Source organism: Pipra filicauda, unplaced genomic scaffold, assembly GCF_003945595.2.
Source record: "Pipra filicauda isolate LSUMZ 115617 unplaced genomic scaffold, ASM394559v2 scaffold30_size5312502_pilon, whole genome shotgun sequence".
Classification (NCBI taxonomy): domain Eukaryota; kingdom Metazoa; phylum Chordata; class Aves; order Passeriformes; family Pipridae; genus Pipra; species Pipra filicauda.
The window spans coordinates 5289977-5306589 of record NW_024104432.1 but is presented as its reverse complement, the minus strand read 5'-3'; the positions used below and the strand labels follow the sequence as shown (position 1 = coordinate 5306589).

Below are 16613 nucleotides of genomic sequence, written 5' to 3'. Positions count from 1 at the left end.
TTCAAATTTAAAATAGGACTAGTCCACATAGACACTACATCCAATTGATACTTTAACCAATTTAGATTCTGACATTTCTTTCCAGTATATGATTGTTTGGGGCTTTTTGCCCTTATGTTATGATACATAAGACCCCCCACAAATGTCAGGGACAACTGACTGACTTCTGTCTAGAGGGACTAAGGAAGTTAAGTGTCTGCAAAAGACAAGCATATTGGTAACAATTATTTTTATTTAGTCTTTGAGTAATATTTATATTAGTTGTTACAAAATGTATGTATTTCAAACATAAGAGTAATATTTTAAAGTTTAATTTTCTTGAATCCCATAGAAGTAGCATTCTCAAACCAGAACCCGTGTACTTGCAAGAACTTAATATGAACCACTTCAAAGTGATACATGGAACTGTGTGACTGCATGTTGAAAACTAGTCCCTGTTCTGGTCCCTGTGGCTAAAAAATAATATAATGGTATTTTTATACGTACAGGAAGGTTGACAAAGATGATCAGAGGTAAAAAACTGCTTCCTCATCATATTACGATTCTCCTTCTTGACAAAAATGGCTAACAAAGCATATCAAGTATTTACACTTTTACATAAATAAAGTTAATCAGGATTTTTTTTCACTATTGTACTTGGGGCAAAAAAAGTATTTATAAGGTAGAACTCACCATTTTGATTTTTGAAACTTCAGTATCTTGAAATTGCCTGGTTTAATGCATAACTGCCTATTAAAACTATTAATAATAGTCAACTAGGTAAGAACTGGACATTCAGGCCATGCCCACATTTTATTTTTTACTCCCACTTCTTCAAAAATATATTCAAACTTTGTCCTATTATAGCCTCTTATCATAAAAGTTGTATTAATCTTCCTAATACTGCAACAATGGTGATACTAATAGTATCAGTCTCTTCTGAATATACCCCACAGATTTCTCTTTTCAAACATTTACTTTTTTTCTTATTTTTTAAGTTCTTTAGGAATCTCATCTCTTTCTGTTTCCTCAATCCACTTATTCCATAAGTTCCCTAGTTGGCTCTTTGTAACTATGCACTTTTCTCTCTCTCCCCTATAAATATTTCTTACTCTGCTCTATGTTATATGAAATAAGAGACCTTTGGAATCTACCTGTCTGTAATACTCCCAAGTATCTCTTGTCACCTCAGACCATGAAATACAGGAACTGCATCTTAACTTTCTTTTCCTCAAAAAGAAAAAAATCCTTTTAGATTAGGTTTCCTGAGCTAAATTATTTTTTCTTACATCATTTCAAAGAAACTGCCACTGACTTATTTTCAGTGTAAACTACTGTGCTACGGAACTGCAAGGATGTTGCAGCACAAAGTAACTGATCTTAAAATCCTGATCAGTTTAATGTGCAATGAAACAGTAAACAGATGCATGTATTGTTGGAGGGAGAAAACCCAAACAACACAAACACAAAAACAAAACAGCGTGGCTTAAAGCACATAAAGAGCTGTTTAATCTCAGAACTCTATCCAGAGCAAATTCCTCAAGCTTTATTAGTGAGAGAAGGTGTGTTGACTTTATTTCTTTTTTCCTCAAAACCTTCCTAACATTGCAACAAATAAACAATATTCCAAGCGGCCATTAACCTTGGGATCATCTTCTTGTTTTATAGCATTCTGAGTACATTTTCAAGAAGTTTTATATGGAGAAGTAGAAACAGCTGCAAGTTCACCCCAGACACGTGTCCTAAGTCAGTAAACACAAACCGCAATGTAAATAAATATAGCCCAGATCTATTTATAGCCCAGAAAAGCTGAGTACACTATGCGAGCACAGACATGGTCTTATAGCCACGTGAAGCCAGGTGGAGTGAAAGGTAATATAGTCATGTTCTGAGTAACAGACCTCACTAGTCAGTGACCATGAACACTTCTGGTTTGTAGAGACTAGATAAAACCAGGCCATTTAGGTGAAACCACAAACCAGCATACCTTTGTACAAGCCAATACTCACTGACGAGACTCACAATTGTTCATTTTTTACATTAAAAACAACTTCTGCAGGCTCTTGTAATCTGTAACAATAACATGCAGTTGAAAGACAACTAGTTAAATACTAAAACAGTTTCAGACAAACTGAATCTAAAAATAGGCTGCTATTTCACAAAGCTGGCGCTGACCCACATTGAGGTGTTTCCCAGGTTGCCGGTGTCCAGCCGGCTGACGTGCCTGTGTCCCTTGGGCAGAGCAGTGACACTGTCGGTGCTTCCCAACGCTGGGCTCCAACTCCTGATCACGCTTTTCAGAAACCCCTGTGCTGTTCCCTAGGAGGGAGAGGGAACACAAGGCTGAGAGAGCCCCTGTTGTTTCCCACACCACTTCTGGCCTACTGGGCTGATCTCCTATGTGTAACACCAGAAATCACCGTTTTTATCCCGATTTAAAGAACACAGGGTAATCCGCGGGCAAAACGCGCTAAGAGCTTCCTGCCAGCATTAAACTCGCCAAAGCGGTTTTGCGGCCCGCGGGCGAAGGGCCCGAGGGATTAAACCCGCCCGGGGCCCGCGCTGCGCCATCCTGCGTCCTACGGCCCCCGCGGGAGCGGCTGTCCCGCCTCGCCCCGCCGCGGCGGGCAGCAGGGGCTGCGCGGCAGAACCCAAGACTCGCCGCCCAAGGGGATCCCGAGCTCGCCGCAGGCGCTCCCGGCGCAGCCGCCGGCATCGGCCCCGACGGGTGGGGCCACGCGGGGCGGCCCAGCCCGGCCCCCGGCGGCGCCCCCGCCCCGGCCCCATTCACGAACCGGTTCCCGCCGGCCGCCTCCGCCGCTCGCACCGCCCGCACCCGGCGCCACCCCGCCCCACGAGGCCTCGCGCCCGCCCCGGACGCGCCGACGGCGGCTCTGATTGGGCGGGAGCGACGCCCGTCAGTGACGCGCGCGGGCGAAGGGCGGGGCCGGGGCGCTCGTGGGGGAGGCGGCGCCGAGTGTCGCTCCTGGTGCAGCCGCGTCCGCCCGGCGCTGCCCGCAGAGCCGTCCGCCCGCCGCAGCCGCTGTATGGTCCTGCCCCGCGCCGCCGCCGCCGAACCCCCGCCGGCAGCTCCGCGGCCTCCAGCGCCTCCGCCTCCTCCCCCTCCTGGTTCTGCTCCTCCTGCCCCCGGCTGTGGCGCCCGCACCCCGGCTGTATGATCAGGCTACAGTCTTCAATGAGTAACCATATTCCTGTGAGTGCCGCCTGCCCGCGCCCTCCGGCCCCCGCCCCGCGGGCCGCCCGACCGTGCCCGGCTCCCCGCGCTTCTCCCCCTGCTCCTCCATGTTATCCCTTTGTTCTCTCGCCCGGCTGCAGGCGGCTTCTCGAAGCGCTGGGCTGCGGCTCCCCTCGGGCGGGCCGCTGGAGCGCCGAGCCCGCCGGGCTGCGGCAGGACTCGGCCTCTCTGCCGCCCCCGGCGCCCCTCTCCCCTTCTCGGCCGGAAAGGTGGAGATGGCGACCTCTCCGCGGCTCCCGGGCGGCCCGGCCCGGGCACAAAGCCGCTTTGTGAACCCAGCTGCCGCCTGCCCCGCCCGCCGGCCCGGCCTTCCCCCCGCCGGGGTCTGTGTCTGCCGGGCCGGGTCTCCCGCCGGGAAGGGCAGCGCCCCCGGGGCCGGGGCTCCGCGCCCAGGGCCGTGCCAGGAGCCCCTTGCCGGGGGGAGGCCGAGCCGGGCGGCGGCTCCGGGGGACAAGATGGCTCCGCGTCGGGAGCCTGATCGAGGCGTGATGCGAACCCGTGACCGCCGCACCGGGACACGGCCCGGCCCGCGCGGCGCTGCCGCGGCCCGGACACCGTCACCTCGCCGGGGACAGAGGGACGGGCGGACGGGAGCCCGGCACCCCGCGGCTGGGGGCGGCCGGGGCCCGGCGCTGTCCGGGCAAGCCGGGGCTTGCCCGCGGGCGGTTGGCGGCCCGGCCCGGTGCCAGGCTCGGCTGCCGCGGCTGGCGCTCGCCCCCCGCCGCGGCCCCACGTGCGCGGTCGAGGCGAAGGCGGCCCGGCGGCGGCTTTGTCTCCGCCGTGCTCGGGCGGGGAGGCAGCGCCGGCTGCGAGCGAGGACGTGAGTCCTTTCCAAAATGAGCTCTATGCAGTAGAGGTGGGGTATGCCCGAACTCGGTTGTGCAGCCTGTCTTGTTCGGCAGGAAGGGTCCGCAGAGAAGTATTAAGTACACGTTGAAGCAGATATTTCTCTAACAATCTGCTTCGAACCTCAGAAGCTGACGATTGTAGTCAGATACCTTAATTTTGACCGAACCTGCTTTTAAGACCTTGCCATCTGGCTTCTCAAGGAAGGCATTTCCTTCTGGAGGTGGATCACAGTTCACCATTGGAAGATTTTGCTTTCCTCATATGCTTGCCGGGTTTTTTTTGTTTGTTTTTTTTTTACCCCCTCTAGTAATCTCGGTGCCTGTGCTGCCTAACATCTGTGACCACAGAGCGCTCTGTATATTTAAGCACAATCAATCAAATAACACATGGCTTGCTGGTGGTAGCATGCCTTCCAGAAGCAGGGAAACAAGAAAGACAAAAAACTAACAAAATCAAGGAACCTACAGTAACAGAAGCAGGATTGTTTGCTCTCTGGTAGGCAGCTATGCGCATGGCAAGTATTATGAGCTGACAGTTGTACAGTTTTTTGGCATGAGGTTCCTGTGATTCTGGTGTTTCCTATTTCTGCTGGAAACAACTTTCCAGTATGTCTACCTGCATCTGCTGAGTCTTTCAAAAGCAGTGACTCAGAAGTATGAACCCTGTCTCTTTGTAATCTCATAAAACTGCCAAACCAAGAAAACTGAAGATTACACTTAAATGTCAGCTCATATTATTCTAGTGATGGAACAGCGAAATTGAAATTGTCTTGCCAGGAACAGAGTTGTTTTGGGGAAAAATGTGGAAGAAGCAATATAGAAATTGCAGACCCATGAGAAGAAATATAAGAGAGAAAGGAAAATGAGTGACAGATACAGCAGGAGCCAAGGGAGAAGGTTGTCATTGTCTTACTGAAACTAAATGTGTCAGTAAGGCGGTAAATAAATAGAATTTAGCCTTATCTAATAACTTCCGTCAAGTGAAACTTCCCTTTTCTGGCAGAATATGTGCCACATAAGAATGCCGGATCTATCCCGGTGTGTAGGCTGACTGTAAGTGATGACTTTTAAACATTAACCTGAGCGCCCAGATAAGAGTATTACTGAATTGTAAACTAGCAGCAGATATTCACCTTCTTTAAAAAATTAAAACTTGCTTTATCGGATCAATAGAAGAGATATTTCTGTATTAAACGCAAGTCAGTAACTCCTTACCACATTCTTCTCAGTAGCAACTTCCTGTTAGGTGTTAATGACTTTATTAAACTTGATGAAATACAGCAATAACTCTCTTTCTGTGTATGTGCTAAATTTCTCACGTTATTGCTTAAAACATAATGGAATAATATTTTAGTAGAATGGTGGGATTTAAATAGTTTGCTATTGAAATGGCATTGTTAAGTCATTTAGACAAGGGAATGAAATGGGTTTTGTGGTGTCTTATTTTCCGCAATATCTGCTAAGGCTTCTTAGCATGTTGTTTCTGTGGTCCACACAGAAGAACTTTGAACGCAGTCACATGGCCTCAGTTTCATCATCTTTGGAAGTTGCATTGACTTGTTATACAGGAAGTTTTGAGATAATTTTTTCTTCCCCCTTCACTGCATATTTGAACCACGAGAACATCCTTCTGGCAGAGAGCATGTCGCAACAAATTTATGATAAACCTTTCCCTTCCTGTCAGTGAGATCTGAGTGTATCTTCTTAGGCAATGGGTTGCTGTCTGTGGCTAAAATGGACAATGTTATCACTGTGGATATTACAGTACGGGCATTCATCTGCCCAGTAGATAGGAGATACATCTTGTCAACAGCACCTTACAAAGGTGTGCCTCTGTCTTGCCTTAGGGCTTCACAGTTTGTATCCCTTACCCTCCCACTCTTCCCTGACTGCTCTGGCAGTTGCTATTTAAGCCTTGAGTAGTAAGAGGAAGTCAGGGGTATCTGTCATTCAGTAACTTTTTGTCAGGTAGTAAGTTAGAGCAATGAACTTCCTTGCAGGTGTTCTCAAATTGTCATGAAATGTAGCTTATTTTAGTTCTCTGGTTCTGATCCTGTGGTTTTAGTAGGTGAGTGCGTATCAGGTCTTGACTTCAGAGGATGGAAGACCATATAGTTGGTTCTGTATATAAATGTTTTCGGTCTATGAGGTGGTGGATTGAGCAACTGTGAATCATCTTGCTCATCTTCTGAAGGTAAAGTGTCATGTAACTGCATAAGCAAGTGCTTTTGTTTGCATGTTTTTCAAGATGCCACCGAGTTGTGGATAAGGATGTCAACAGCATGGGATAACCTTACACCTCTTTGCTTTCCCCATATCAGTAACGATTTAACAGATTACTTTCATAAACCGTTTTTGTCAGACACAAGTGATTGTTTCAAACCATGAATTAACATACATGTGAATCTGTTGGTCAGTGGAGACAGATACTTTAGCATTCTGTCTCAAAGAAGGGCATGAATTAAAGCCTTTCTTTTCAAGATGTCTTCCTTCTACTTGAATAGACTGTTCTCTGACTTTTGCTAGCATGAATTATAGTAGGTGGTACAATCATAACTAACACAGCTGTAACCTATAATGGACAGGTTGCCTTCTCTTAATATGTGGCCCTGGCATATTAACCTTAGTTTTGTTTCCTAAGTTTATTTTGATGGCTCTAATGGTCTAAATGTTGTTTGGCTTTCTGTCATGATGGAAACTGCTACTTTTTCCAAAATCCTTCAGTGTTAATTTTCCTCAAGGAAAACTTATATGTAAATTGAAAAGAATATGCGGGAGTACCCAACTTAATGGTAAAAGCAATGAGTTGGTGTTGCTCTGTTAAAGAACCTTCTGCATACACTATGCATTTGAGTTTCACTTAGGCAACTTCATGCTTACCTGCCAAAACTGTATGAGACAATGTAGTAATTCTAAAGCCCTGTTTCCAAGCCTCTTGAAAGTTCCTGACATCATTTGAGTTCCCTCAAAGCCTGAGGTTGTCTTAATTACTACAACAGTATTTTTATAGCTGATTTCTCATCTTCCAGGTCTTTTTACTGAAGGTGGATGAAGCCTTGTACTGTAACTTAATGCCATAACACAAACAGCATGCCCATGTACTACTTGTCTTTAATTTTCATTTGACTCCCAGAACAGGACTAAACTAGACTGGCAGAGCTGTCTTAGTGTAGTACAGTGTGTTGCTGTCTAAAGGAGTTGGTCTGCATGTGAAGCTTTCCTGCTAGCATTGGTAAGAAGTGATGGCATTCACATCAAAGGAAAATATGAACTTTGCTCCTTTATAATACGGCAGCAGCAGTTGCCAAGGCAAACAGTGAGGCTTAAATACATTCTTGGTTAGGTCCTTAGCTGTGTGAATTATTAAGGTGCTGGTGTGTGTAATACTAAGTCAGTAATTAACAAAATGAATTCCTCTGTAAGGGTTAATAACACATAGAACTCAAATGTAACATTGCATAATCTACTTGCTTCAACTTTGTATAAGAATTTGAACTGTGCACCCAGTTTCTAGATGTGATTAGCAATTTGCATTAAAATGAATGATTTTTTACTTAACTAATACTTTGCTGCCTGCCCTTTTCCTTATCCCCACGATGAGTTTGTCTGGTGTCTTGAGAACTCCTAGTTGCATGCTAAGGGCAGCCTACCTAGCAGGCTGGATGAATTCTGATTATTTCTTTCTCCCTACCTGTCCTAGTATGGAGACATGTTAACTGCTTCCCATTACACTGTGTTCCTTTTCCCCCCGTTCTGTGTCCTTAAGATCACTTTCATGCATTTTTGTTTCCGACAGCCTCCACTCCCTCATCCTCTACCAGGGAAAAGGACTGTCTGTGATTCTTCTTAGGAAGAGATAAACATGAGATCTGCCAGTGCATGCAAAAAGTAGCACAAGACCTTGTGCAGCTGTATCTGCTTAAAGCTGTCCTGTCCCTTTTTGCTGTTCTGCTTCTTAAACTAATTGAAAGCGACTTTAAATAAGTTATCTTCAGTTCTTTTTTTTCAGTTGCTATTTTAGCTGTTTCCTAGGTCTGGTCCTAGGAGGCTTTTAAAAGCACACCTGCCACCTTCTGCTAGGACATGGCTGGTGAGTCAGATGATGATTCTTGGAGTTCTTCCGAGTCTGAATTCTCCTGGTTCCTGTTACTCTCTTGGCCTTTGACTTCAGAGGACCCTTCTTACTCCTTTTTCATGCCTATTATATTTAGAGTTCTTGCTGTCTCAAGTTGTCAAAAATAAAAACTGAAATAGGTTTTTTGCAACTGGCAAACTTAATCCTACAGTTTTGACTACCAGCTGATGGTAGTATCTCTGGATTGGCAGCAAAATGCATGTGAAATTGTTATCTTAGTTTCTTTCTGTTAACTTAATTATCATATCTGTTAGCAAGTTGGGGTTTTTTTGTGTGGTTTTTTTTGTTTGTTTGTTTTGTTTGTTTGTTTTTTACAAGTCATGCCTGCAATTAACACCTTAAAACTCTTATCAGGAAGCTGTCTGAAAATGAATATGAGTTGACTGACTAACATAAATAACTTTTTTCTGCTAAACATTTGTGGGATCAATTATGTTTCTCTCTGGTACCTAAGTATATTTGGTGGGCACGTGGTTCAACTTGTACCTCTCTTTTGGGAAACAGAACTCCTCTTGTTTTCCCTTCTGTTCCCTACGCAGGTGTCCTCAGCAGGACTGGTACTGTGGCTGGGTACAAAACTAACTCCTCAGCTGGAAGGGTTCCACAGTGCATAAAAGCATATCTTGGTGCTTCATTTACAACATCTGCAAATGAATACTCAACTTGGAGCAGTTCATTTGCTATCTTAATTCCTACTTGCGTCTTGTAGTAATTATATATATAAATTTAACCATAACTAAACAGCATACCACTGGACAGGAATAATCTGTTCAATAAACTTGCTTATGTATGGTTTTAGCTAGACTATTACTGCTATCTTGGTATAAATAAAGTCCTGGTGTGAAAAGACAGTTAAAAGCATATGAAGGTTGCCATGGGTCCTCAGCCTTTAGTATGTGAAATGTTCCTTAGTTAGAAATCTGTGTGCCTTGAAAGTCTCAAAGTGTTCGAAAGCTCACATTTTGTTGTTAGGCCACAAAGACTGCATTTGCTTTCCTGGCCTCCTATTTAAGTCAGGTGGATTTATGTGCATTTTTTTTCTACTGGCTGTTCTGTATGTGAATTAATGATGCTTACAAGCAAAGTAAGTTTTTTAGCCATTAAGACAAGTGATTTTACTTTTAAGTAGAGACTGATAGTTTTGTTCAGACACTAAAAATTGTCCGCTGCTGAACTTGAATATTCAAGGAATCTCATCCTTGCTTTCATGAGACTACTTAAAGTCACTGTAACTTTAGTAGATGTTGTGATGTCTCTCAATTCAGAATGGAAAAGGAAGTTGTATGGGTATCCTGGAAAAAGTATGCTTTATATAAATACTGGGGTTCTTAAAACTTGTTGCTATGTTTAGCACATCTGAATTGGTGTTTTAAAACATTTCAGCATTTGGTGTTGAAATAACCCTATATGGAAACTTTGTATTAAGTAAATGTATTTATTTTCAAATAATCCTTGCTAAGAAAGGTGACAGGATTCTTACAGAAACCTAATTCTTGGAATAAAAAATAAACTTCATGAAACTGCTTAGTTGCTGTGTTTTTCTTTTTTCATTTTATAATGCTTGATGTCTTAAAAATAACCTTGTTTCACCTGTCCTCATTATGCTTTTTTTTCCCCCCTCTCTTTACAGCAGTTCTGTGGTGTTCTTGGTCACACATTTATGGAGTTTCTGAAGGGCAGTGGAGACTACTGCCAGGCACAGCACGACCTCTATGCAGACAAGTGAACTGTAGAAATTCATTACTACTCCACCAAGAAGCCCCCCTAAGAGTGGTTGACCAGGATAAGAAGTTTTGAATTGAAATCGGCAGAGCATTTAACAACAGAATTCAGACCTGGATGGGGTAAACCTCAGTGCACTGCCTTTCTTTTGCCTCAGTATTACTGGATTGAAGAATTGCTGCTTCTTGTTAGGAGGTTCATTTCATTTCCCATTGCTCCCAACTTCATACTTCCAAGCACTGAGAATTTCACGTGGAGTATAGTGAAGTAGACTTCAGTTTCTCTACATCACTTCTGTATTAGAATTTTTTTTAATCCTTTCATAATCTTGTTGCATGTTTAACTAAATCAATATGGCCCGAATGAACCGCCCTGCTCCTGTGGAAATCACCTACAAGAACATGAGATTCCTGATCACACACAATCCAACCAATGCAACCTTAAACAAATTTATAGAGGTAAGGCCAGGACACAGTTCTTACTGATGTGGTTTTTTAATGCCTGAGCAACATGCTGTATTTACAATTTCCTTCTTTACTAGTTGCTAATGGCTGTGAAAGCCATGAGGAAGTACTGAAATTGTTTGTATATTGACTTTTTTCAAATACTGATGCTGTGCTTCAAAGAGCTACAGACAAATCTATTCAGATATACTTTGGCCTTCACAAATGTAATTCTGAGAGTGAAGCCAAATAATAGTTATACCATAATGGTACATTAAGTACGTTGTTTAGGTCTGAAAACAGGAATTATTTGGCAGAGTTATGTGTAGAACAAAACAAATATCTGCTAGTGATAGGAACTTGAATTCAGATTGGGCTAAAGTGGTGTAACATTTCCTTGCACTTACTGCATAGTGATTAAAAAGATAATAATTCACTATATGTCGTGGATCAGAACCTTAGGAACAAATAACAGGCTTGCAATATGCTTTCACTGCCTAGCTTCCTCCAGTGTTAGCAGATTATGGTTTTAATGTAGCTTAAGAGGATCGTCTATGTCATAGTGTCTGCTTGAGTGAAATTTGTGGCAGTAGGCTTACTCTGCATCCAGAGGTGCTGAAGTTACTTTAAGTGTTTTGGTACGTGCTGAAATTGTTTACTGCCAGGTAGCTTGGCATATGTTGCTAATACTGCTGGTATCGAATTTATCATCAAAAACTTGTATCCAGTGTGTTGGAACTATGAAGTGTGCTGGTGTATAAAGTGTATGCTAGTTCCTGCAAAGTTACTTCCTGGTAAGGTCTGAGTTTGCAAAGTCCCTCATTAGCAAGATTTTAGGTGTATTATAGCTCAATTCTGCATTTGGAGTGGTATAATTTATGGGAAACACAGTAGAATAACATTTGCTTGACTTTATACTGCCACACGTAGATAAAGTATGCTTAGGCTATGCTTCAGGCAGTTCAGTTCAGACAATGTGAATGATGGGTCGTTGCAGGAATAATAAAGAGTGAGTGCTTTTTTGGAAAGCTCAATTTTGTTATTCACTAGTTAGGACAACTCATAGTTCTTAACAGTAAGTGGTCTTACATACCTATTTTGAGCAGAGAGAGAGAAGGGGAAGATTTAGACCTCACTCAGAGTGGTTTACTGAAGTATGTAGCTTTGCAAACCGGTAAACTTCCTGTTCCTTTAAAAGGAATGATCTTTTGGAGATGGACTACTTGATTAATTAATATTTAGCTGGATCTGATTTTAGATTAAAAAAAGTCTGATCCAACATAACAAAACTTAATCTGCACGTAAAACTATGTTTGCAGCAGAACTTAATGATATCTGGCATGAGCACATAGATTTTTAGTTATTTCATCTTTCTCTGTTCTTCACAGGGTGGCAAGCATTTGTATGAGGTTACTTACTGAAAATTTTTGAATTACTTACTGAGTAAGCTTACTGAGAAAATTAAATGGTCAAGTGCAACTAGTTTGCTCTCACAACAACTTTTTTTTCACTCCCTAGGAACTTAAGAAATATGGTGTTACCACAGTGGTAAGAGTGTGTGAAGCTACTTATGACACTGCTCCGGTGGAAAAAGAAGGCATTCAGGTTTTGGTAAGTAGTGTAAAAGCAGAGTTTAAAACCAACCCATTCCCCACCCCTTCTCCAAAAAATAATTCTTTCAATACCACCTTATTAACTCTATGAGTATGTTCAAGCAGCTGATGGAGGAAAAAGCTGTGCAGTCATTCTTTCTTGTCAGGAAAAAATTTCAGTTTTGATCAAAATCATATGCTCAATGAAAACTGATTGAAAGGAATGTATTCCTAATATTGCTATAGTTATACTGCTAGAAAATCGTAAGTTTAAATGGTTTCCTTAGCTGTCAGCACATTGTCCATTGTATCCCCTCCTTTTTTTGCCTACACACACATCTTACAAGCAAAAAGAGTTCCATCTTTGTGTATTTGTCATCCTGTATTCTAGGATTGGCCCTTTGATGACGGTGCTCCACCATCCAACCAGATTGTTGATGATTGGCTAAACCTCCTTAAAGTTAAATTTCGTGAAGAACCTGGTTGTTGTATTGCTGTACACTGCGTTGCTGGTCTTGGAAGGTGAGCGAAGCTTTATAAAGATCTGTTGAATTCCTGGTCAGACTTGTTAAGATCTAGTACAACATTTGAGGTAAATGTAATATAGTCACATATCCCATATTGGAATGACCTCACACTTAAAAATAGTGAAGATGGCAGGAAACTGTTGTATGCATCTGTTAAGGCCTTTTGGTCAACAGATGATGCTACAATCACAGCTCTCACAAAATCTACTGCATTAAGTAAACAAGTATATTTTTGTACCAAGCATATTGATAAGTGTCCCATTGGTATTTCTGTTTTACTAAGTCTTCATTTTTTTCTAATGCTTTTGTTTTTATTGACTTGCCTGCTTCCTCTTCATCTCCATTTCAGTATTATTGTCAGTCTCCTTGTACCATGGGTATTGTAACCATTATCCACAAACTGGCTGGTTCTGGCACATCAAGACCAGCTTTTATCCATCACCTATCTGAGGGATGAAAAGTGTTCTCCAAACTCTCAAACATCTATTTGTCTCATATCTAAGTGACCTCAAAATTATTAGTGATAATGCTAAATATTCTCCTCTTAGCCTGGCTCCCTCTGTCTGCTGCCACTGTCTTAAATACAGTTCCAACAGTTGGGACAACATAATGATGTTTCTGTTATTGTTCTAGACTACCTGGGAACTAGATCTGTTCTAAAAGCAGTTGCTATATTATAGCTATGGATTTCAGTATGTCCAATCTAAAATGGAAGTTTCTGATCTTACTGTCTACAAGCCTGGCTTATCCACTGCGTTATGGCTTCACATGTAACAAAGTTGACTGTAACGATGAATGTTGCCAAAACCGAAGTCTTTTTCTGCTGCTTAGAGTGCTACCTGTTGGGTTTTCTTCAAAATTGGGCAGCTAATTAGTTGAAAAGAATATTCTAGCGTTCTATCATGTATGTTTTCTCTTAAATCCCTGAACATACAAAATCACTTAAGCTTGCTACTAGATGCACAACTCTGTTGCTCACGTGTGGCATGATTTTTTTTTTTTGAACCATAAATTGCTAATGTATTTGGGCTTGATTTCTATCAAGCTTTTCTAACTGAAAACTGTATTCTGTCAGATGAAGAATACTGTGGCAAGCAAGGAAATCCTCAGGGGAGTGCAGCAGCCTGTGGATTTAGTCTGTTCCTAAAACTTGTTACACTACTTCTACATTTTGTCCGTTTTTATTGAACCTGACACTCCTCTTCTGTTTTCTGCTTTGGCAGTTCAGACTGCTTCTAGGGATGCTTCATTGTGGAGGATAGAAACCCATATGCAACTCTTCCCCAAAATCAATTGCTTTGAAACAAATGGTTGAAGATTACTTTCATTTTATTCCAGTTGTACTCTCCTATACCTAAAGTCAAAAGCTAAGGTTGACCAGAGTTAATTTAAACCCTTATCTTAATGAGAATGGGTAACTCAAAAACAAGTGGTATAATAGCTCAATTAATATAGAAATGCCTTCTGCCTTTTTTGCCTTCCCAGAGTGGAAGCATCAGATACATAGGACAAAAGAGAGAACTGGGTAAAGGTTTTTCTGAGTATGCATTGACAAAAGCTAAACTGAATATAATTTCTTTTTTGAACTAGAGCTCCAGTCTTAGTTGCTCTTGCACTGATAGAATGTGGAATGAAGTATGAAGATGCAGTGCAGTTCATAAGACAGTAAGTATGAAGCTAATATGTAGCTGTTTCCAAGATTTAGCGTGTTGGTACATCCTTGGGCACTAAAGGAAATTTTACATATGAGAGGCAGAATACCTTTAGAATTTAAGTTGTCTCCTAGCTAGAAGTAACACTCATTCACATTGGTGGATCCTTTCATCTGTATTAGACCAAAGTGTGCTAAAATGTTCTTCCTAGTCTTTCCTGGTGGTCTACTGAAAACAAATATTTCCTTGGATTTTTTAAATAAGTGTAAGTTGGATGAGAAGATTTTTAGTCGCAATGTCTTAATTTTCAGGTTTCAACTATATTTAAAAGAAGCTGCAGCTATTATAAACAATACCATAATACTTCTTGCATAATTGCCAAGTCTTTGAAGAGTTAAATTCAGCTTGTAGTGGTTCTATATAAAATGAGGAACAGGAAGACTGGTATTCCAAACAGTCAATCAACATGTACCTTTTTTTCACGTACTTAACGGTTTGAGAAAACAAAGTTCAATTTCTGTTTGACTTCTTATTATGGGGACTTAAAATATTTATGTACTTTCTTAATACTGTAAGATTTCTGGATTTTGTACATCAGAGGTAGAACACTGTCTTAAATGCTATGGACTCTTTTGAGCATGTGGTCCAATGAGGTATTTGTGAAAGGAAGCTACCACCCTCTTTCTTGGCACTGAACTTTCAATTATGCCTATTTTGGTTATAGCCTTGACTTAAAGGTGGCTTTTTTAAGTGACCTAAAAATATTTTTCTCTGGTTGGTGATATTATTTCACTGGGCAGGAGATTGATGTTCTGTTTAAAATATGTTTTCCTCCATCTAGGAAGCGGCGTGGAGCTTTCAACAGCAAGCAACTTCTGTACTTGGAGAAATACCGCCCCAAGATGCGTCTGCGCTTTAAAGACTCCAATGGTCACCGAAATAATTGTTGTATTCAGTAAAGCTTAACAGCCTATAGTACTTCCTTGGGAATAAAGGATGGAAACTAGAATTAAGCAGACTGCATGCCAGAGACATCAGTCTGGTATTTTTTAGTAGTAAAGGAAGCTTCCTTAGGAGTATTTAATAGGCTAAAGGCTAAGTAGAAATGCAACTTCTATGTTTAAGTAAATATCCGTTTGGAGACCCAGTAAATGTTTTTGCTGTACCCTGTTTCCGAGCTGTCTCCTTGTTCATTGATTACCAGATCAAATATCCTTGAATCATGCCGTTGAGTCTTACCCACCTAGTTTCAACTACTAAAAATTGGGGTACTAAAATAAATGAATCTGTAGAGAGATTAGGTGCCAAAACACCCAGCATATCAGCTATATGTTTTTCCTTAAAATGAGCATAGTTCTGATGATGTGAGAACTACCAGCTTATCTGGACCTTACTATCTTTTTTTCTACAGTCATTTCAATATTGAAGAATACGGCCTCTAAAGTAGTCTTGCCTGCTCACTGTATGTTTTGTCTCCCACAATCGCACTAGAATTATCAGGATTTGCACAGTCTGTTTTTTTAATACTATTAATTACAGCAACTTTTTACCCTTGCATCTGTACTTTTCTGTTACTTGCAGACCTTTCCATTTTACAAGTCATTACTCTCTGGTTATTCATGTAGAAGATCTTTTAAATTGTACAGAAGCACACAAGTCTTTAATGTCTCCAGACAAAAAGCCTTACAGTAAAATTATTGTTGGCACTTCATGTGCAACTTAACAGAGGGCCTGAAAAGGTTGGGAGGGGCTATTTAATATTTCTAGTAAAATGTTGCCTTTGTCTTGTGCAGGAAGTATAGAATATGCCCTTTACTTTAGTAAATATTTTTTTAAAACTTAGAAATGCTTTGTTATTGTAGCTAAAAATTCTTAATCAGAAAATTTCTGAAAAATCTTGTAGTTTTCTTTTACTGTACCTATTGACAGTTGTTTACCAACTATCGCTTTGTTGAAAGTGTGATTTTTTTTTTTTCTTCTTTTCGTTTTTCCTCCTTGAGTTTCTGCTATGACTTGGGCAGATCTCTGTAATATTTTGTATGCCTTTCAAGCTGCGTAACTTAATATTTGGATACTTGATAATTTGTTTTATTATGTAATTGATAAAATGGTGATGTGTATTAATGTTAGTTCAACCATATATTTATACTGTCTTGGGAATGTGTGGTTATAGTTCTGTGGGAGAAATACTTTTGCCAGTGTTCACCAGCTTGTAAAATCTAGTGCGAGAGCTTAAAACATCTAAATAAATACTGAAATGCACTTAAAAGTTTGCTGAAATGCTCATCACTTTCACTCATTTTTGTGTACTTTGTCAGCAGTTTTGAGGTGCCTAAATTCAGAATCTAATCAGGCATCTGTTTTCTTTTTCTTTTTTTTTTTAATCTGGGTCTGAATGTCCCCTTTGTTGTAATGTTTGCTGTTTCTTTTCCTCATAAATAAATGTGGACAAAAATTAA

At 41.4% G+C, this 16613-nt stretch overlaps 1 protein-coding gene and 1 long non-coding RNA gene across 3 annotated transcripts; one reads left to right on the top strand and one right to left on the bottom strand.

Annotated features, from left to right (window-relative positions):
* Positions 1-214: 214 nt before the first annotated feature.
* LOC120323655 lies at positions 215-2804 on the bottom strand. Its single transcript, XR_005564326.1, has 2 exons — positions 2775-2804; positions 215-2298 (listed from the first exon to the last, which is right to left on the bottom strand). It is a non-coding gene; the product is annotated as an uncharacterized LOC120323655 (long non-coding RNA).
* A 114-nt stretch (positions 2805-2918) lies between these two features.
* PTP4A1 (protein tyrosine phosphatase 4A1) lies at positions 2919-16613 on the top strand. Of its 2 annotated transcripts, none has more exons than XM_027730523.2 (6): positions 2919-3193; positions 9849-10398; positions 11902-11994; positions 12367-12497; positions 14093-14167; positions 14996-16613. In XM_027730523.2, the coding sequence occupies exons 2-6, from the start codon at positions 10294-10296 to the stop codon at positions 15111-15113; spliced, it is 522 nt and encodes a 173-aa protein (XP_027586324.1). In that variant the 5' UTR covers positions 2919-3193; positions 9849-10293; the 3' UTR covers positions 15114-16613. The 2 variants fall into 2 exon arrangements, with proteins under 2 accessions (XP_027586324.1, XP_027586326.1); XM_027730525.2 differs by having other exon boundaries at positions 2993-3193; positions 9852-10398.